The sequence below is a fragment of the Apostichopus japonicus genome, chromosome 10, assembly GCF_037975245.1.
Source record: "Apostichopus japonicus isolate 1M-3 chromosome 10, ASM3797524v1, whole genome shotgun sequence".
Taxonomy (NCBI): Eukaryota; Metazoa; Echinodermata; class Holothuroidea; order Aspidochirotida; family Stichopodidae; genus Apostichopus; species Apostichopus japonicus.
In genome coordinates this window covers 15,864,321-15,886,123 of record NC_092570.1, presented here as the reverse complement: position 1 = coordinate 15,886,123, position 21,803 = coordinate 15,864,321, and the positions used below count along the sequence as shown (strand labels likewise).

Below are 21,803 nucleotides of genomic sequence, written 5' to 3'. Positions count from 1 at the left end.
TAGCCCTTACCATTATTGTATCATTTTGGGCTACTGTATTTCATGATCGAATTGACCAGAGTCTATTAATGTCATCAAATACTTGCTGTCAATTTTGTGAATTTTTTGTAGGTTGGCAAAAATTTGAAGGAATGTATCTGTTTCTATGGCAATGGAAGAATGAGTGACATTTGCAGTAAGCTGGCAATGTCAGTAATGTGATAAAAGAGTGGAAATAACTTTATTTTTTAAAGGCATGTTCCACTTAACAAATTTGATGGTCTTACAAAATATCCTGCAAATTTTATGCACTTATAAGCTACAGTAAAATAGATGAAAAAAACATATCTTGATATATGGTAACATGTTTTATAATATTTTACATCAATTGGTAAACTTTTGCAGCTTTTTAATAATTTTATGATTCCTGGTGTAAGTTTTCGGACTGATGTAAAAGATCTTGGTACAGTACCTTTTTATCGTCTACTATGATCCTGGATGCCACCAGGATCCTGCGTGCCACCAGGATCCTGTATGCCACCAGGATTCTGTATGCCACCAGGATTCTGGATGCCACCAGGATTCTGTATGCCAACAGGATCCTGGATGCCACCAGGATCCTGCATGTCACCAGGATCCTGTACGCCACCAGGATCCTGTATGCTACCAGGATTCAGTAGCCACCAGGATCCTGGAGGCAACCGGGATCCTGGATGCCACCTGGATCCTATATTCCGCCAGGATCCTGTGAACCACCACATGCCACCAGATATAGTGGCGAATTCAGTACGGTAGCTTGTAGAACCCATTGATGGAGTCGACATAGATGACATGTAATCTATGTGAGGGAGAAAACAGAGCAACCAATGCTACATTTTGGTGTTTTGAATGTATTCATCTGAGCTGTAGAAATGTCATAGAAATGCTCTGTTTTTGCACATGTTGTTTGTAATTCTTTAATTGGGAAACATTAATGTATAAATGAGTACCAGAATGACATAACGTCACTCAATAACCAATCGGAAGACCATTCTAGCTGTTGGCTGATTTTCTTTCATATTACTGTGGTATTTAGGGTGGTGCATCCTGTACTACAAGGGTGCAATCGGGTATACTTTTAGGGGGTACTGCAGCCCCCTAGGATAAATCAAAGGTGCTCAGTGCCCCCTTCCCCCTATACTAATAAGCAGAATATTCCAAACAATTCTAACATACAGTACATAATAGGTATACTTCGGCATGGTATGTACAGTACAGCCAGTAACCAATGAAAAATTCTTCTAAATTTGCTACCACACTTGTAGAATTTTTGTCCCACTGAAATATTAATTATCAAATATACAGTAGCTCTCCTCAGTGTCTGGATTGAAACTTGAAGCAAATTACTTCAATTGAATTTTTGCAAACTCCTACTGACATAAAATTTGGAGCCAAAACTGATAGTCTTTATAGTTGGCGGTTGCACATTTTGGACTAATGCATTTAGCCTAGTAACAGTGACCATGGCAATAATTATATTTTTGAAAATTTGGATTCAATATAAACCAGTGACCTTTAAGCACATACAAGGTGGTGTATGCATGAGGAGAAGACTGGAAATATCACAGCTGTTGTACATGATTTTGTAAGTGTATAGCACACTCTCTGAATATTACAAGTGGTCGGGTCAGATTATGTATGGATTTTAATACAGTAAATTGGTATTGACACACTTATATTCCTCTGCAGGATATAAACAGCAAGTTGCCTTAATCATATTCCATCCATTCCAATAAATAGTTGGAATAAGAATAGATTATCATAAAAGTGTCAACTTTGTAATATTGACACAATGTACAATATTATTTGAATATTGCTGAACAAGCAAACCCTAGCTGTAAAACTGATTTTGAGGTTTTCTTTGAACAGAGTTGTGTAAACAGGCTGTTATTTTGGCCCACAGTTCAGGATATAACCCCTGGTTCAAAAATGTCAAATATTTAACCATCTGTTTTGATACAGTGAATGTGGCTCACAGAGGCTTAAGGGAAGGCATTAGTTACAATTTATCCATTACAATATACTGTACATCTAAGTTGCTATAAAAGATGACTTTATTGAGATTCAGTGTAGCACAGTGCTATACAGTATATATACTGTACATACAGTGTATTACCCCGTAGGACCTGTTGCGAGGTCGAACAGGGGTAAACTCCTTTTATTTGATTACCAGGGAGTTGTTCCATAACAACTCCATGGTATTATTATACACTGTATCTGCATTTACTGTACGCTCCATGTACAGGGTATTGTCATTTAACAATTATCATTTAAAGCTCAATGAATATAATAAAAAGCATGGATTTAAGAGGTCCTGCTTTATTATGCACTGGTGATTTCCTCGGTGATGGATGCGATTAAACTTTTTTATAAGGGTGAACTGTGAAGATTGAACGTGGGTTACGTGGGTATTCAAAACCATTGACAATCTTCCACTTGAATGGTTCTTGTACTTTTAGCCATCTGGCTGTTTTAATCAGCTCACTCCATATGTAGATTGTATATAACTATCTAAGCAGGCTTTTGCAAATGGAAAAAAAAGGGAGAAGGGTTGGGAGAAGGGACTTTAGGGGAAGGGAGTAGATAGGGAGGAGATGGGAGAAGGGAGGGGGAAGGGAAGAGAGGGGAGAAGGGAGGGAGATGTAGGCCATGGCCTCTAGTAACCTACAGTACCTAACAATAATTTCATGTGTACTTTACTGTACAGCATGGTAACGGCAATCTCACTACCACAGAACATTGGTCTGACATATGTACAGTACTGTAGTTAATTGACCCCTCAATCTCTCACCTGTGTCAGCAGGGGCATATCCAGGATTTTCTAACCCGACGGGCGCGAATTACTATCTAAGCGGAGCGCCACCATCGGTTGGCGTGCAGCGCACAAGAAAATTTCTGGTGTTGATACCCCCCAGATGAAATGACACTTCTCGGGCTTGAAAATGACCAACCAGATATACACTTTTGCCTGAGAACTAAGTATTTCCCAATAGTTTTTTTTCCCATCCATAACCTTTTTGAAGATTGTCACCAGTCACACATATTCGACCTCATCGCATCTCCTGTGGATCATTGCTTTTTGTAAGTGATTCTACGTCGCGGCCCACAATACCCGACAGCCCCACTTTTGAAGGTTTTAAGCCCATTTTTCGTTCAGAATTTCAAAACTCACATTTCTCGTGATTAAATTCACTTCAAAACATACCCATAATGTTGCAAAAAATTTCATCTATGGACAACCAATATAGAAAAACCTCCTTGAACCCCTAACAGACTGGTCAAAATTGCACGAGTAGAGGGAAGTATGATGAAGATTGTTGGTCAGGAAATTTCGAATTTCGAAAATTCAGACACAGTTAATTTATTGGTGTACAAATATTGAAACCTCCTATAACGGCTATTATAAAACTTCGTTGAAGGAAATGAAAAATATACCAGATATTTCCGAAACCGAACACTACACACATAGGTCAAGGAGGCAGGGGGGGGGGCCTAACGAAATATTTCTTTCTGAAAATTCGGGCAATATGCTGAGAATTTTTCGGGCACCTATACTGAAAGAAAAATACATTGCAATAATGTAGCTAAAGGAAATGAATAGTTTAAAAATCATCTCCTTGGTAATTGAAATAAAGTTCTAAGCTTGGCCGACTAATTCGCCATTACTATGGTAAAAGAGAGTTTTGACATAATTGGACCTCCATGCTTTTTCTCCATCTTCATAGGACAATTCGTTGTTTATATGAGCATCCCGCGGTATACTGCGCAACTTTCAGTGACCGTACGGTACATGATGGCATGCGATGTAATAACCGATGCTTGCTTATATGATATTGACATTAACATGTTGAACGCGCGCGGAGCACGCGAAAATGTTGGTTATATTTTTCGGGCAAGTCGTAACAGCTCCCCAAATCAAATTGGGCTCCTTCACCTTTGACTACACACATAGACAGTTTTTGAGGCTGTTCATCCTTAACGCCATTTTCATGCTCACTGATATGATGTGATATCTGCTGTTTGCTTTACAAATTCGAACAGGCGCGTAGCGAATAATTTGCCAAGGGAGGGGCGAAACCTGTAGGCAAACTATCTAAGCGTAGCGCCACCACGGGTTGGCGCGAAGCGTACAAGAAAATTTTGGCCGAAAATGCCTCCCAGATCGCTGGAAATGACACTTCCCATGCCTTGTAAGTTGCAGTGAAGCATTTTCTATTTCAAATTTTAGCGATATCATAAAAAAAAATATCGGTCGAGTTCGAGACCAGCCACAGTTGGTTTCATAGCACAATAATGTTTAAGGCGTCCATACACACACACGCGTTATGATAGACCATATATAGTATATATATATCTAGATACATTAGTAAGAGAGGAAAAATGGAAACGTCAAAAATGGAGTTGTCGGTGTAAGGGGTAGGGTGAGGCGCACATCCCTTCCGAAATCTTTGATCCGTCACTGGCTACCCGGCCATGTGTATATAATAGGGTTCAGCGCTGTAATGATGTCACTGTTCCTCTTTCTCTTCCCGGTGTCTTGGCGTTTATCTTCTACTCCCTCCTTTTCTCCTTTTTCTCTCCTTCTTTTTCTTTTCCCTTCCTTTCTCTCCTCCTCCGCTTTTTCCCCTCTTTTTTCCTTTTTTCCCTCTTTTTTCCTTCTCCTTTTTTTCTCTCCTCTTTTTCTTACCTGGGGGGCGCGCGCCCCCAATGCCCCCCCTTGGATACGCGCCTGGTCAGACCCACCTTTGAGTCCCAGCGTTGCAAAACAGTGGGTCCAAAAATACAGCATATTAAACCTGCATTCAAATCACCAGAAGACTTCAGGCAAATCATATCCAGTACTGTAGGCCTACATACAGTATGGCTTGCTGGCAACAGACACACATAAAACTAGTACTGTACCTGGTACAGGCCAGTCCAGAGGATTTTCTATTGGCTGATGCGGAAGATTATTTACAGCATCCATGGGGAGGGGTTTTCTCTATTTCAGATGGAAATTGTGCTATATTTTGCACACATGATGGTTCGTGCACATCTGTCGAACTCCCCTCCCCCCCCTCCACTACCCTTGCATAGGGGAGAATGTGCATATATATTTATTGTACATTACATTATGTTCATTACTGTACATACAGTATTGAGGGTACAAATCAGGCACAGTAGAAAGAATGTGAAAGTGCGAATTGGTAGGGTGAACCCTGGATAATATTTAACATTGTTCAGCCAGAAATTTTTCAGTACATCTGATACAACCCCCATGCACAGATGATAAGCACTTGTATACAGCAGAGATTACTTTATCTTTCAACCCAGATATTTGGTACTGTAGCTGTTTATTACTTTACTGTTTTTAATTTAAGATACATACCATAAATGATGGCATACAGTTTGTATAAGCAAGAGCAAGGCAGCAATCAATCATTCAATTGATATGAATACTGTCTGATTAATCATTCAATTTATACAGTATGCATACTGTATGATCTATGGATAACAGGGACATGTGACGTTTTATAGGTCGGTTGGAATGTCAGTGCCTATGGGTTTACAAAAAAACTGAAGCAGTATTAATGACCCCCCCCCACGCCCCTCTCCCCATTTTTTATGCAGCTAATAAAAGATGTTGTAGAATTACTGAACAGATTTTCATATTTAGTCAGTTACTACTTAGGCACCATGGATCCATGTACGTACTGTATGCTACTGTATTACAGTACAGATGCTGGAACCTTGGAAGTGGTCTCCATGTGAAGGGAGGGTATTGACAGGAGGGGCCGATCATAGAGGGCGCACAGTGTTAAAAGGTGACCAGTTCATTCTAGGCACGGTAGAACAAGAGTGCAAAGGTTGTGGGGAGACAGGTAAGCTTGTCACTCGTAAATATCCAAACCAGTAAGTTTTGGGATATATATGCTAAGTACTGTAGAATGTTCATTACAGTACTGTACCTCATAAGAACTGCAAAATTAGGCTGTGAATGACAGTGAAGAATCATGTTGATTAAAATCAAGCTAATTAAGAGTTATGCTAATTAAGAAGCATGTACATACTCATTAGTAGGGGCAGGCTAGAATTAAATCAACATTCTTGCTTATTTTACTGTACCTATCTCATCTCCAGAAACCTTATTAGACTCTTGCTTGTGATGAGACAGGTGCTGTACAGTAAGATGAAAAAATATCCAAAAATATCCAAAAATATCTTAATATATTATCAGCCATATACATGAATTTTGTTCACCGTACATGTAGATGGATATACAGTAATACTGGTTATATCCACAAATACAGCATTCTCTTGAACACTCCTATATGCATTCAGCAATTTATCCACCTACTGTAATTTGCAGATCATGATTTCGCTACATCAGGGATACCATGCAGCTACAGCATAGATCAGTTTGCTTTATTCCCTGAACCAGGTGACATAAAATAATATATCAAACAATTCAACATTAGAAATTGGCAAACTACTGTAATATCCCTCCCCCCCCCCAAAAAAAATAATAATAATAAAATGAATGGAATAAAATATCGTTCTTATGAGAAATTATAGTATATATCTAAAACTCTATAACCCGTTTCCTGAGGTAGGTGCCAAAAAATACAAACTTAGAAGCCTTTGGGTTTACTTTTTGAATTTGTCAACAAAACAGATTTCTGCAGTGAATTGCGTTTACCTGTATGTATATTAAAGCCTGTAGGCACTGTAGAATGATCCTTGTTATATTTTACACATGTATGTAAGAACTTTGGAATAATGCAGGAAAATTAACTACTTATACTTGTTGCAATCTCAATGGGACTTTGGACTCCAATGATGAATCCTGCTTCAAACAATTTATTAACATTAATTAGATAATTAGTGATACAATACAAGGTACAACTGCAATGTATAAAGCCCATTTACTGTACATTTATGTACTGTACAGTGCTAAGCACACATGGAGTGCAGTTAGATATATGTCTATGTACAGTATACTTTACCTTCTATGCAATGCATGGTAATTTTTCTTATTCTTTGGAGAAAATGTGATGAAAATTGTTGGAGTCTGTGATGGGAAGTTTGAAAGGATCAACAAGTTTAATCCTTTGAAAATGTATTTCCTTCACTCATCAGACTAACTTACTATTTTACAATACTCATACATTACCTTAGGTCTCCCAGGCTCAGATAATATTCCATTTTACAGTCTAGTACAAAATACAGGGAGCTGCCCCTCTACTGTGTTAAATATTACTCTACCAAACCTATATATCTCGGTGACAATAAGCTCTGTTAAAAAGGGTGGCGATAAAAATCATTTTATGAGTTTTGAGTATAAATAACTCTTTTAATTTAACATCCTACTGTATATAGTGTAAGAACAATCTCACTAGCATAAAGAATCAGAATCTCAATTTGTCAACATAATCCTAAAAAAAGATGATCTGAATGACATAAAATTGCTAAGCCTACATATTACATTTCCGAGCCCAAATCCCCTCCCCTCGTCCCCCCCTCCCTCCCTCTATAGATGCAGAGTTAAACATACATGTGCAAATTTAATGCAAACACAAGCCTGCATTGAAACTATAAATCTATGATGCCTTAGTGACATGTACATACCATTAAATAATGTGAAAACCTATTTATATGTCAAATTTTGCACTTAAGGTTTTCAAAGTACAGAACCCTGACTCCCAAGGGAGGCAGTGATAATGATGGAAGTATTTTGCTCTGTTTGATGTGCTATTCACGAGAATGGATCGAGGAACGAGCCGAACAGTAGTAGTGTATTGATTTGTTCCGTCTAAATCTAACTCATGCTTCATTTAACACTGTGTATTGAGCGTGTCAATATTAAGAGAGTGACATTTGCAGGGATGTATTATGTCTGTGGTAGAAAAAAAAAGAGTAATTAAAAACTGATGTAAAACATGATGAAGTGCCTACAGAAGGAGTTGGGAATAAAGGAATGGTACAGTAGAACAGTGTAGGATGTTGAAATTAATAGCTTGGCACTGTCACTGTGGAAGCATTCAGCGTTACATAGTTATCAGAAAGTAGCGTTTTGAGTTGATTTTGAACAATTTTTCAATCATTTTTTGTTTTATTGTTGTTTTTTTGCTCATAACAACATTCTATAAAACATTTATAATGCACAACAGTTTATTTGAGTTAAATTTTGGCTCAAATTATATTGCAAATTTGTCAAGTAAGGGGGGAAAAAATGGTTTTTATCATGTCATATAGGTACAAATTTTACAAGAACAGAAAATCCAAGCTTACAGAATGATGAGAACCAAGTGGAAGTGTAATAGAAAGTTTGCTCTTTAACACTATCATTCTGTGAAGAACTCTTGGCTTAAATTGATCAAATGCAGTCTTATTTTGAGCGATATTTGGTGATTTTGGTTAACTTGATATCAACCAAACACAAAAAAGCCATATATAGCTTGTGTATGTATGTATACTGAATGAAATGTGTACACTTACAGTAACTAGAAAGCATTGCCATTGTCCCATACATGTGTTAAAGTTTTCTTGCAAAGTCACTGTAACTCAGCTTAACACACAAGTAAACCACCAGATTAATACGTAATGTGTACAAATAAATTTGAGTAACCATACACAGCTAGTTGTACTTATTGTGACAAAATAACCACAGTGTGCTCCTGTAGTGTACTATCGGCTCTTCGAAATTTTGTAGTCGTTAAATCTTTTAATTTAGTTGTGATAATTTGCTTGCCTGGTTTTGATGGTTAAACTTAAGGTATATTATGTGTACGTACCGTTTGCAAAGGAAGGTTATTGAAATACAAGTTTGGTTAAGAAATTTAGATATATGAACTGTCAATTACAGATTGATGCCCGCCTCATACAGCATTCTAGTATGCATCATGCATCCGATATACACTGCAGTAGTCACACAATATGTATGCCATACAATTTTTTTTTTTTTTTTTTTTCCTCCATATGTATTCACGATCACTTAACATGGTACACAAAAAAATTATACATTGCATAAACAACAATGGTATGGTCTGTTACATATTCAAGCAACTGCAGTAAGTATCAGTTAATGTAAGTAGACAGCAAAAGAAACCATTTGCACTACACACAGCTACATGTAAATAAGAGACTTCTAAGTAAACAGGTTTGGACAATATGAAAAAGCATTTCTAAGCTCCCGGAAATTCACTTTATTTTTCCGTGGCTGCTTTCGCTTAAAATAATTTAAACTTTCGACGCTCAAAGCAAATTTAAATTTATAAAAGAAATCATTGATATTTGGCTCGGTGTTGCTTGTCTTGCATACGAAAATATAATACTTCAGGTGGATAATTAATAAGTTGTAAGGGTGACAGTAAACGTTGCCAAAACCAAAAAAGATATCTTGTTTGGAGAAAAAGAATTGTTTATTTAAGAAACGCATTTCGGCATTAAGGATAAAATTTGCCGTCACGTAGCAATCCCAGAAGATTGCCATACAATTTATAATGCAGTGAATAATTTCTCTGGTATCTCATCGCCTAATGATATTTATATATTATATATATATTCAGTGTATATACAGTATATATATCAGCTTTTGATACAGTTAATCATTCCATATAGTTAGAAAGACTGCATTCAAAGTACAGATAAAATGTGGTACTGTTCTTTCCTGGTTCAATTCTTATATTACTGAGCATTATCAACAGGTGAAAATTGATGATGTACTTTTGTCTCCTCGTCCATTGTTTTTCGATCACGTTTCTCTGAAGTTACACCTAATTTTCCACCACTTACCATTGGTAAAGACCCTATTAATAACTAATATCTCCTGGACTGTTAGAAACCTTGGTGCATATTTTGACCAGACCATGTCACTTGAAAATCATGTTACTAATCTCTGTCGTTTTGCTAATTGGCAACTGAGGAAAATAAGTCTGATGAGGAATTACCTTGATAATAAGACTTGCGAGATACTGGTCCATGCGTTTGTGACATCAAAGCTTGACTTTCTAAATTCATAAAATCATTAACTTGTGTAAAATATTTTATTCTTAAGGTTTGTCACATGCAGTTACAATAGAAATATGTCATATCTAGGTTACCAGGTCTCTGTTGGATAAATGTCAAATTTAATATTTTAAAATTTGGGTCACCCAAAAACGGTAACTGAAGTGGATAATTTTTTTTTTAGCTGCCAAATGCAAATTTAATACCTGATTTTATTTTTTTGTGTAACTTGTAAACAAGGCTTTTACATTACTGTACGGCTACAAGTTCCATTGTTTCGAAAACACAATATCAGTTGCATCTTGGGTACTAACGATTTTAATGTCTGATCTAGTATATATTGTATACTGTAGTCCAGGAGATGCCATCTATACTGTACTATTCTGTTACAGATAAACAGAAAATGATAGTCCTCTCAACCTGTAAGTGGATACCATAAAGCACTTGCACATACTGCTTTACAGTACATATGCTACTTCAGAGTACCATCACAAATATTTATGGCCTGGTTCCAAAGAGGAATTTGTGTCAATCGTTGTACGGTTTATAGTGAAAAGTGAAAAAAAAAACTATTGATGTAATTAATTAAAGTAGGCCGAGACAATTTTATTGATCACTAAAGGGGTACATTGTAAAATTTGTTTAGAAAATTGATATGAAAGAGCTTGTTTTGATAGTATTGAAACAAAAGCAAAGATGTCATTTATTGCTAGAACTGGTTTCAAATCAGTGAGTTCTGGGTGATTATTACTGGGAGGTCTTCTCCATGGTTTATACAGTAATTTGCCAGTCAGCTTTTCTTTGGTCATGCACTGTACATTAAAAATTGTAATAAATATCCTAAAAATGGTGTTAAATAAAGGTACAGTACAGTTAGTACTTATTTTCCTGGAAGTTGGAATGGTTGACACAGTCCATTGAACTACCATGCATATAGTACAACTGATTAAAAGCACAATATTTAATTACATTGAAGCAACTTTAGAGTATCTTTAAAACCATCAGGAGACTGAGCTGTGATTGATGATAGTGGATAAGTAGCTCTTCTCCTACCTGTCTCCAACTGTACTGCTATGTACTGTACTGTATAGAGTACTACTTTCCTATCTACCTTAACCACATGACTGGAATGATTTAGCACAGCGCCCCCACTTCCTTCCAACACTACCATTCAGAAAGTCACGACATGTACCGTACTTGGTGAGGCAGTGATCAAACATTCCAGTCATTTGCTGTCGTTAAGGTAGAAAGGAAGCTAATCATCCCAAAAGCAATTAGATTTTGGGACTCTGTAACTTCTTTATGATTCCTTCAAAAAATTAACAATGAAAAAATATCTGAGATTTGATAAGTTACAGTACTTATGAAAGACTTGCTGCAAAAAGGGAAAAATAGTAATAATCATATCTATACTGATACACTGTACAGTGTTTTACCTTGAACCATTAGCATGAAATGGCAATTACAGTAAAAGCTAATTAGCGAGGTCATTTAACAGTGGTAACAATTATTCTTATGGGTATTAGCTGCCAGGCATCAAATTTGTGTTGTAAACAGCTTTTAACAGTGTACTGAACTTTTGCTACAAGGGTGGCATAGATGGTGGGGTAGATTGTAATATAGAGGGCAGTATTGCAATTTGTATTATGTGTGCATGTTGGTTTATGGCAGGGAGCTTTTATCATCTAACACCTGACTTAAAGTAGTAACAGCGCGCTGATTATTTCAAGCCTTATCATGTCGTTGAAATGTTGTAAATATTATATTTTCTTTCTTATTCTTTGAGTAAAATTGGTCATAAGTTTGGCCATTAAGTCAGATTTCCTAAAATAACCCAACAAAGGACCGGTTAAAATATATTCAAAATTTTCCTAATTTTCCTTGTACATGAGATTATTGAGATATAAACAAAGTTGTCTCGGTAACGACAATGTTGTAAATTGATTTTAATTTACTTAACATCAATATATGCAACATAATATTCATTTGTTTAAAAACAAATCTTGGAAAAGATTGAAGAAAAATTCTAAGAACAGGAATCAAACCAGTGACCTCCAGTGACCTTTTGGGTTTACATAATTAGCCCAGCGCTCTACCATCTGAGCTATCCAGCGGTACATATCGACTGAACTATCCAAGGGCTCATTCAAATACTCTTCTAACCATCAATTTCTTCACTCTTTTCCATAGTCTAATGTTTCCCAGAGTCAGTTTTTCTTTATTCTTTTTACTTAAAATCCAAAACAATATCTTGGCGGGACAACATGTGTTAATAATGGGTTTTATCAATCACAATCATCATGTGAGTACAATTATACTAGCTCTGTCGGTAAAATTTCTGAACAGGTCACAAAACCTGTCTTTTAAAAGACCTGACCTAACCAAAGAACCAAACCAAAACAACCAAACCAAAACAACCAAAAGAACAATTAAGTCTCCAAAAGCATGTGCATAAAATGTAGATTACCTCGCAGAAATTCCTTACAAAGTTCTTTCTATTTTGATTTTATCTTTGTGTTACCTTGAACGAATATTTGAAAGTTTATTAAAGTTCCTCTGTGAGTTCGTCTAATACAGTATCTTGATATCTTCTTTTTCTTTCGATTCTTTCAGGTGTCTACACAACTGAGCCACTGAGCAAGTTTTCATGGTGTATGTTTACGACTGGGTTTATGTTCCTTTATCACCTTGTATTTCTTCAAGCACTGGGAATGGTAAATATTTTTAATTCACTCCTCGGCTTCAGAACTATGCCTCTCTCTCTCTTTCTGACAATTTTCATTGTCAATATCTTTTGCCAAAAAATGACTCCAAAGAGAACAATTTTTGTGGGAAAAAACTGTGAATTCAGAAAGGATGTTGAAATCAAATACATGGAGCATTTATGAAAAGCATTGACTTATAATCACCTACTCTTCATCAAAGTTAACTTTAAATTAAGTAGTATGAAAGGATTTTTTTTATTTCCTTCAAATTTTGAAAGTACTTGAGGGCAATTCTTGGGTTCTAGAAAAGGAATGCAAACCATATTGTGACCTGTAAATTTGAGGCCAGTGGTTTCATATTGAACCCTAATTATGAATGTTTCGCTTTTGGAAAAAAAATCTTTATAGATTCTCAGCTTGACTTCCATTACCAACTAAATTGCACTGTTATAAGACAAGCTGTATCGACTTTGTACAGAGTATTCAGATCATTGCATCAGCAATGAAAATTTGAATAGGAATTAGGACCTTGCAGTCCGCTGCATCAATGAATGAAGGATGAAATCACCTCTTGATGCAAATTAGCTGTCTCCGAATCCCACACAAAGTTTGGATCAATTTCTCAGCTCTTTGAAAGTCCTCCTTATACATCAACTGTTCACAAACTTCATGACCCACAACCCAGGATCTTCCATATTGGACTGAACTATAATCACACCCCACGCCACTCCCCTCCCCCACCCATACTCCCCTTTATAGAATCCATGAAAGTTATCTCAGACTTTGAAATAGTTGCTGAAAGCAGTATTGCAATAATTAAGCTTCATCAGCAGTCTGCAAAAACTAAAGACAAATTTTTGAACACTTTTTTGAACAATTTGTTGTCCTGCCCAAAAAAATTGTTGCAACCCTCTTTGGTTGACGCTGTATCCATACCACTATGTGTAATGTGCCAAATGAGACTGTTACGAGCCATTTTCTCTTTTAAATTCTAGTTGTTGGAGGTCAATTTGAATAACGTCATCTGTCCAGCTACTTCAGATCCGTTCTACGGTCGGTGGTATAGAATGTGTGCCTTGATTCATCAGCATTTATTGGTCCCGGTCCACGAGAAGATATACACCTTCCTGGCCACGCTACTGCTACCGAGACGCAACCAGAACTGCAACGGAGAGATCATGCAGAAAGAAGAATAGATGATATAAAATAATTTTAAAAACAGGAGACATGTTTACAAAAATCTTCTTTTCTTTTTTTTGATCTCAGGCATTCTCAGATAATTTTAAGAATCACATTTTATCAATTTTTGAGTATTCTGATTATTTTTTACCATTTCTGGAGAGAGAATATAAAACATTAAACAAATAACCAAACCAAGGACACTTGGTGCCTTTCAGTTAAATGTTCTTTTTCATATTAGTTTTCACAAATTGTTGATAATTCAAAAATTTCAACCTTGTATTTAATTTTGCTAAGTTTGTAACATTTATTGTAAAAAAGTATATATATAACTCAAAATTGAATGTTGGACCTCCATGGGGAGTTGTTAGTGTTGACATACTTTATTGTACATTACACTAACCAAAAGTGTCAACATTTAAATGCTATCTTCAGGAAAGGGAATGGACAACATACAAGGGGGCAGATATGTAACCATCCTTGTATACAGTTTTCTGTATATTCCTTATTATATCTACCTTCCTTTCTTTTCTTTTTTTTTAATTCCGAACTTTTCTCAATAAATAGGGACCTACATTCATCTTCATCTTCAATTAACGATAAAATTTGCATGAAACGTTTTTTATCTCTTAGGAAACTTCAGACTCATCACCTTCTCGATCTCCAGGGAAGCTTAATTGCTGTTTCGTCAATCGAAGGTATTATTCATCGATTTGATGATTTAATTCGGATGAAATCGTGAAGCTCTTAGGAAAATGGCACCGTCAAACGTGAAAGAGAAAAAAAGTGAAAGAAGAGACAAAGGAAGGCCAACGAGATTTGGTTAAGTTTACGTTGCAAAAGTTGCTCATAGTAAGGAAGATTGGGAAGGAGGTGGAAAAATGTGGGAACCATGAAGTGGGTCAAGAAGATGGGGGGGGTAGGTAGGTAGGTAGGGTGCTTAAATGTTATCAAGTTTGAAAGGTTAGCTAGATGAGAAAGCAGATGCAGTACAATAAGTGTATTAGCTTGTAAACTACTAAGTTCACAGCACGTACTACTCCCTCACCTCATATAACCTTATACATTACCATATTTACCTCGCTCTAGCATCTGGCAATTCCTTGTGTGTGTGTATGGCCATCTCCCATCTCTGGTAATTGCCATCCTCTTTGTGTCAGCATTGCTGATAGAGGCAGGTGCAGAGCAGTAAGTATAATTAGCTTGTAAAATACTAAAACTAGTACATTTTTCGGGATTTCCTTTACAAAATCTAGACAGAAATAATATCCCATTTCGCTGTAATGTATTTGACACCAAAATCTAAATGTCTATAGCACTATTTTTTTAACACAGACTTGTGTCATAATGAATTCAACTTTGTCCAATGAAAATTGTTATTAGAGATCCTATTCACTACCTTATAATAGACAAAGGTATATTATTGGTTAATACAAATTTGCATACTGCGCTTTCAGAAACAACAGAACACGTTTTTTTGTATCACGTCTATAATGTATGCACAGGAAAATATGTGATTGTGCTACAAACTGAAGCATATTTTGAAGCCTTAGCATAGTACATTAACTCAGAAATTGTTTCATTTTTTCTATGGTTGGTATAAAAATCAAAAGTTCACAAAGATCCTTTTTGGCTTGTTGGAGTAATTCAACCTTGAGATGAGATGCCTGTATCAACATTTTTTATATGACAGACTGAACCTTAAGTTTTTACACTTTTTACCAGTAACTTACATACTGTGGTCTTCGTTTTCATGCTTTTTTTAGTCAATTTTTGTTAGAATTTATCTTGTAAATGCCAGTTAAACAGAAGCCTTCCTTTTATAATACCTTTACCTTCTGGTGAATTAACTGAAAACTTTGTGTTACTGTGACTTATCAAAAACAAACATACCTTAAACCAAAATTATTATGATTATTATTGGAAAAGTCGAAACTGGATGCTAATGATGATGTTGGACAATGAAACATTTATAGAATGTGTGACATTTATAGAATCTGTGACCTATTTATAGAATCTTTGGTTATTCAGAAATTCCATGCTAAGTATTAGTATAACTTCCTTGATGGCAAAAGAAAACCAGTGAAGTAGTTTGACTCGGTTTGGTTTACATCATCATGTTGGCATTACTTCAAAAATGTTGATTATTTGTGGAATAACGTTAATGACATATTTCCAGATTTCTTCAATTTCGTCGTGACGTGAGTGAAATAGATGTCACAAACTTCAGTGACTGGGACATATCACGCACTGAATAGTTTATGAAAAATATACATAAGCATTTTTAATTTCATCCATGTGCCTGGATTTATTCACCTTTCTTGGCATGTTGAAAAGCAGACATGTTTGGTTTCAATATTTGTTTAAATTCTCAAATATTGTGTCAGTATTGTGTAATGGTTACCTTTATGTCTGAATTATGCACGCCACCCCCCCCCCCACCCCCTCCCTTAAAAAAAGATGAAGTTTCAAAGCAGTGACCAAACAAGAAAGATAAAAAAAAAACTTTCAAACTCAATTTTGTAAATGAAATATGTACTTTTTACACACAAATTCATATCAGAGCAACTCAAAATTTCACATCGGTCAAAGTGTTCATATAATTTTATTTTTACCCTGTGTTTCCTTCTTTTTAAACTCATCGTAAAATTCTTTGCCTATTTGCACAATAAAGATCATTTTTCGAGAAGATTGAGGCCATGATACTTAGTGGCCGGGATTGTTTCAAAGTATTGAAATTTGTGTTAAAAGAGCCGCTTAAGTTGTAGCAGGTTAGGGGTTACTTTTCACCTGTATAAAAATGGATATATTGTTAAACAGACAAACAGATCTTACATTATGACAGAAATACATTGTATGTCATAATCATATTTTATGTTGTTGAAAGCAGATAAGTCGTAGTTTACCAAAGAAAAGTTAATCCGTAGTCAACCAGAACGATAGATTTTGTTCCATGTAAATCTTTCAGAAAATGTTTATTATAGTTTGAAGAAATATTTAGCAAAAAAGTCAATGTTGTTTAAAAAGTAAAACAAAGTTTTGTTAAAGCTTGCCAAATCTTAATTTGATCAAATTGTTGAAACTATTATTATTTCTTATTCTTTATTTTTTTTTTCACATTCTCACTTCTTTCTTTCTTTGTAAATTTTTTCATATCTTAGAATTTGGTTCATTATGTTTTCTGCTGTACGTCAAACGACCTGTGTCTTCCTCGGACCCATGCATCCTACCCCCTCCCGCCCCCCCTCCCCAGCCAAAAGAGAGAAACAATAACAAAAACAAGACAAGGTCACAATAGTTTTCTATGATATTTAGTGATCTTGTTGAAACAAAGATTAGTCAATTGTTTTTTTGTCAATAAATGCATTTACAGTTTGTTATTGTCATTGGGTTGGATAGTGTAATACTGTACTTTTCCGGTTACTTCATTCCAACAAAAAAGCTATAAACTTATTGGGAGGGTATATAGGGTAGGGGGTGCGGGAGGGGAGGGTGAGGAGGCTTGGGTAAGGAAGAATATGGAAAAACACAACTTAAGAACCCAACATATATTTTGTTAATTTGTTTTTGCAAGACCAAATGAAGCGTGGACCGATAATACTTACATTTTGTTTCTCTTGTTAAATGTCTCCTTAAAGGCGACAACTTCTGTGGACATGTGTATGCTCGTAAATTTCATAAGAGGTTATATACACGTTCCTTTTCATTTGTTTCTTGGGCATATATTTATGATGAAACATGATGTGACAATTGATCGGGGCATTTGAGTATTTAATGTCACTACTGCAGTGACATCTTCTAATTCCAGTTTTAAGTCTTAGACTAACAAGTATTGTGACCATGTGTTGGGTCTGTTTTACATATGGTGCTTCATCTTTATGGGATATCAGTATTTTGGACCCATTCTTTTCTCACTTTAGTAATAATATAGTTAAAAGCCATACTGTTACCTCTCTGTAAAGTAATGAGAGTTTACCCAAACACCAACTTTTTTTTTTTTTAAATTAAGAAAATAAAGCAGAGATTTGATTATGATCAAACCAAGCAAAGAACAAAATATGTTGGATTTTGCAAAAGCAAAGCAAGATGTATGATTAGATTTGGAAATTTAGATCACATTTATTTTTCCCAAAACTTTTATCCATGATATAAGCTGGCAGACTTTTGTTTCTATTATGTAGGTATGGCATGAGTACCTGACATATCATAAAAGTTTAAGCATTTTCTTATAAGTTAGTCAAATTTCATCTTTATGGTATGATATTTGTAAAGATACAGTTTCAATAGTGGTGTTATATTTTGGTGTCTAAAAATGACAGTTAAGACTCTGGGTTTGATACAATCCGAAACAGAATTGGCAGTCAGTAAGTTGGAAACGATTTAACCGAGCTATGTTTTTTTTTGTTTTTTGGACTTGTCGTTGTAGACCTTTCCTCTGTCAATACTGTGAGACATGGTTGCTTTTGTATATTTCTACAGTACTTTTTATCGTAATCATTTTTGTAGCAATTTCTTACAACATTAATCCTGTTTTTATATGATGGTAGAAGATGCATCTAACTCTTAAAAACAGCTCTGTGAATCTTTGGTCTGTCCATCTTGTTGCCTTGAATAATTTACAAACTCATTGTAATATTTTCACTATTGAATGATAACTACAACTTTCCAAGCATTTCAGAAAGAAAAAAAGCACACCTTTAAACAATATTATCTTTCAAGAGAATTAATACTGAAATTGTTTTAATCTTTTTTGGCTGTAAACCTACGTTGTGTCTAATGTTCGATGAAAGGTCACTTTTAATTTTGAGCAAGGACACCAATTAAAAGAGAAGGAAATGTTTGTCGGTTTGACTTATTCTTAGCCACCTTCATTATTTTTGGTTCTCTGTGAATTATCTAGCAGCCTTCAGGAGATGATGAACTGACTATTATTATGATGGTGGTAATTATTAATAATTATTAATGTATTAATGGTTAAGTACCTGCTGGTAAACTTCTTAAATTACTGTATGTGTCTTTCCATCTAAAGCTCATCAATAGTAAATGTGTTTTTGTCCTTTTTAATCTTTTTTTGGCATGTTGAAAATAACTTGATGCTTAACATGTTAGTTTTCTTCTGACCCCCCCCCCAATGCTCATCCCAACTCCACCCACTCACCTTACCCAATGAAAATTGTCATTTTACATCACTTTGGTTAAAAAGAATATTTTAACAGGTATACACTCCAAAGACTACCTGACTCTTTATAACAACTACACTCTCATCCACAGTGTACTATTAGTCAAACACCCCCCCCCCCCTATCCATCCTACCAGTTTATTTCAGTAAACAAAACCACCCTGTCTTCCTCATCCAAGGATTGGTATTTGAAATTGATATTCACAAGTAACCGAATCCTGCAATATTCTCCATTTCCATGGGTTTTCAAACTTTCTTAAATTTTGTCTCTTCTTTCAACAAGTAACAGTTTCGATTTCTTTGATGCAAATCGAACACTTCACTGGAAAAGCGTAGTTCTTTGTTTAGATTTATATGGTGACCAGACAAGCAGGACAAAGTTTGTTGTTGACAAAGCTTAACCACAATTGTCCTCATTTTGTTCATAAATTAGAAGAAGAAGAAGAACTTCTTCCTAGTGCATACTGTTCTGCGTCGGTTTATCACATGCCAGATATATTTTCATATCTTGCTATTCAACTTTTTTCCTCACAACAAGAGCATTTCGATCCAATGCATCTTGACCCCAGTAACTGCTCATAATTTGCAAGCCCTCTACTGCCCCCTTAAGGTATGCTGTATTGGCCCCAAATATGCTAGATATTCAAATACGGTCACCTTTGGTCAAAATTCTTAAACTGTTTTCATTACAACCTTCGAGGAAATTTTCCTCACCTGGGACATTCAGTCATCTTGTGTGTTCCTTAAAAATATCTGAGAACAATTTGGAGAGTAAAGACCTCCAGGAAAGTACTTTTTGAAAACTTCTAGGAAGTGAAGCGTGCTATAAATTGGGGCTTATTTACTGATTACTTTTAAGTTAGTTTGTGTTATTTTTGTTAATGGTATCTATGGGTTTTTTTCAACATGCCAAAGGATCCTATTGATAAGTTCTGAAAGGAATATTTTTTTTTATTAAATTTATGTTTTCTAAAAAGAATCGATAAAACTACATGAAATGTGTTTTGTTCCAAGTTATTTTAGGTTTGATTTTAACTTTTTTGATGTTGGTTTGAGGGATCAATGGAAGTTATATCGGTTTAGCAACTCAGATGTGTGCAATGGGGATGTACATATAAATATATATATATATAAATTGAAAAAATTATATATGCGGACATCTTCATATTTGGGTATGCATAACAATAGTAGTTGAAGGAGAGCTCAAAATAAATGTTCTCTTTATTGCTAAAGTGAAGAAAGTTCAGATTGTACAACTTAAATTTATTTCGTCTAACTTCGTGATATGGAAAAACTCAGTTGTCCTTTGTAGAACCTTGCCAATTTGATAGAGGTTGTGATTGTGAAATTCATTGATATGTATTGTCATTCAATTTCTGTCTGCTCATATACATTTTAAAGGCATTGAAGACTCGCCCCAAACCGCGTGCCACCCTCTGAAAAAGTTAACTTTACGTTGCTTACAAGTGAAGTTTTTTTCTTTCCGCTACAAAATGCAGACAGTAATGAAACTGTGATACCTTGTTATCTTTTATCTGGACCTGAGATGTCCACGCTGCTATGTACACAGTGCTGTGGGTATTGACCATACTGTAGCTGTATGTATTGACTTGTACACTAGTGTTTAAATTCTCGACGGTAGCAAGCTGTGTGTGTATTTTCTGGGTTCGATGGTGGTGTTTAACAATTCTGTTACACCTAATTCAAAAGTAGGTCAGATTACCTGCATGAGACGTTTCTCTGTGCGCGAGTCTTCACACCCTTTAAACACAGTCAGGACTAGGGAGGTCTGGGATGGCGTGGGCGGGTGGTTTGATAATAAAATCTGTACCAAGTTTCAGTTTGAGGATGAACCAAAATTGTAAGAAATTGTTAATAAGCAAATTTCTTTTTTGTACAATTCAAAATATTTGTATGAATAGTGGCTGGATAAGAACTATTTTCAAGATGGAATGAAACCATTGTTTGCTTGGTAATAAGCTAATTAAATCAAATCACAAATTCTAATAATAAAAGTGTCTTAGTTTGGGGGAGGGGAGAAAATGCCATTTGGAGTAATATCCTGTTGATGTGGCCATGAAATTGGAGACCATATTACTCCTTTTTGGCATTGGCATAGAGATGTAGGGCCAGTGGGTGGGTGGGAGGGAGGGTGGGGGGGTCTTTTAGCTGCCCATTATCCAGCAAACCATGACCCCTTCCATTACCCTCACCCATTGTCACCATGAAAGGCAAGATCTTGTTATACCCATTGCGATATAACTCTGATGATAAAATTTGCTTTTAATTACCTGCTTGTCAGTGCACTTCTGATATCATAATTAAAAAAACACTGCTAAATTTCAAATAGTTGCTAATAACAAGTAAAAATTTGTTTGTAAAATCAGGTTATTATATATATTACAGCAGAACCTGTGATAATATTCCATTAAAATAACTTTGATACCATGAAATTGAAATAATTAATTTATGTTACATGATTCTGATAAGTTAAACTTGGCGACATGTCTTGAGAATGGCTTAACCGACATATATTAGGCTATATATATTTGCATATTCAGATGTATACGCCTTTATCAGTGCAAATAAATGTGGGTAAAAGAGTCAATGAAGATCTTGTGTGTATTTACCAGTGGTTTTTTTTTTCGGCTTTCTTTCTTTTGTTTTCTTTTGTTGGAAGAGGGGAGGGGGAATTAACAAATAAAACATACAAAGTGGAAAAAAGAACTGGACAA

At 35.5% G+C, this 21,803-nt stretch overlaps 1 protein-coding gene across 1 annotated transcript in view; it reads left to right on the top strand.

The window, feature by feature from the left end:
- LOC139974671 (transmembrane protein 164-like) overlaps window positions 1–21,676 on the top strand; it is a 29,924-nt gene extending 8,248 nt beyond the window's left edge. Inside the window, exons 5-6 of the mRNA XM_071981936.1 lie at window positions 12,619–12,719; window positions 13,706–21,676. Of these exons, the coding sequence (XP_071838037.1) occupies window positions 12,619–12,719; window positions 13,706–13,906 (302 nt within the window). The 3' untranslated portion in view covers window positions 13,907–21,676. The remainder of the gene's footprint in view (window positions 1–12,618; window positions 12,720–13,705) is intronic.
- The last annotated feature ends 127 nt before the right edge of the window (window positions 21,677–21,803 follow it).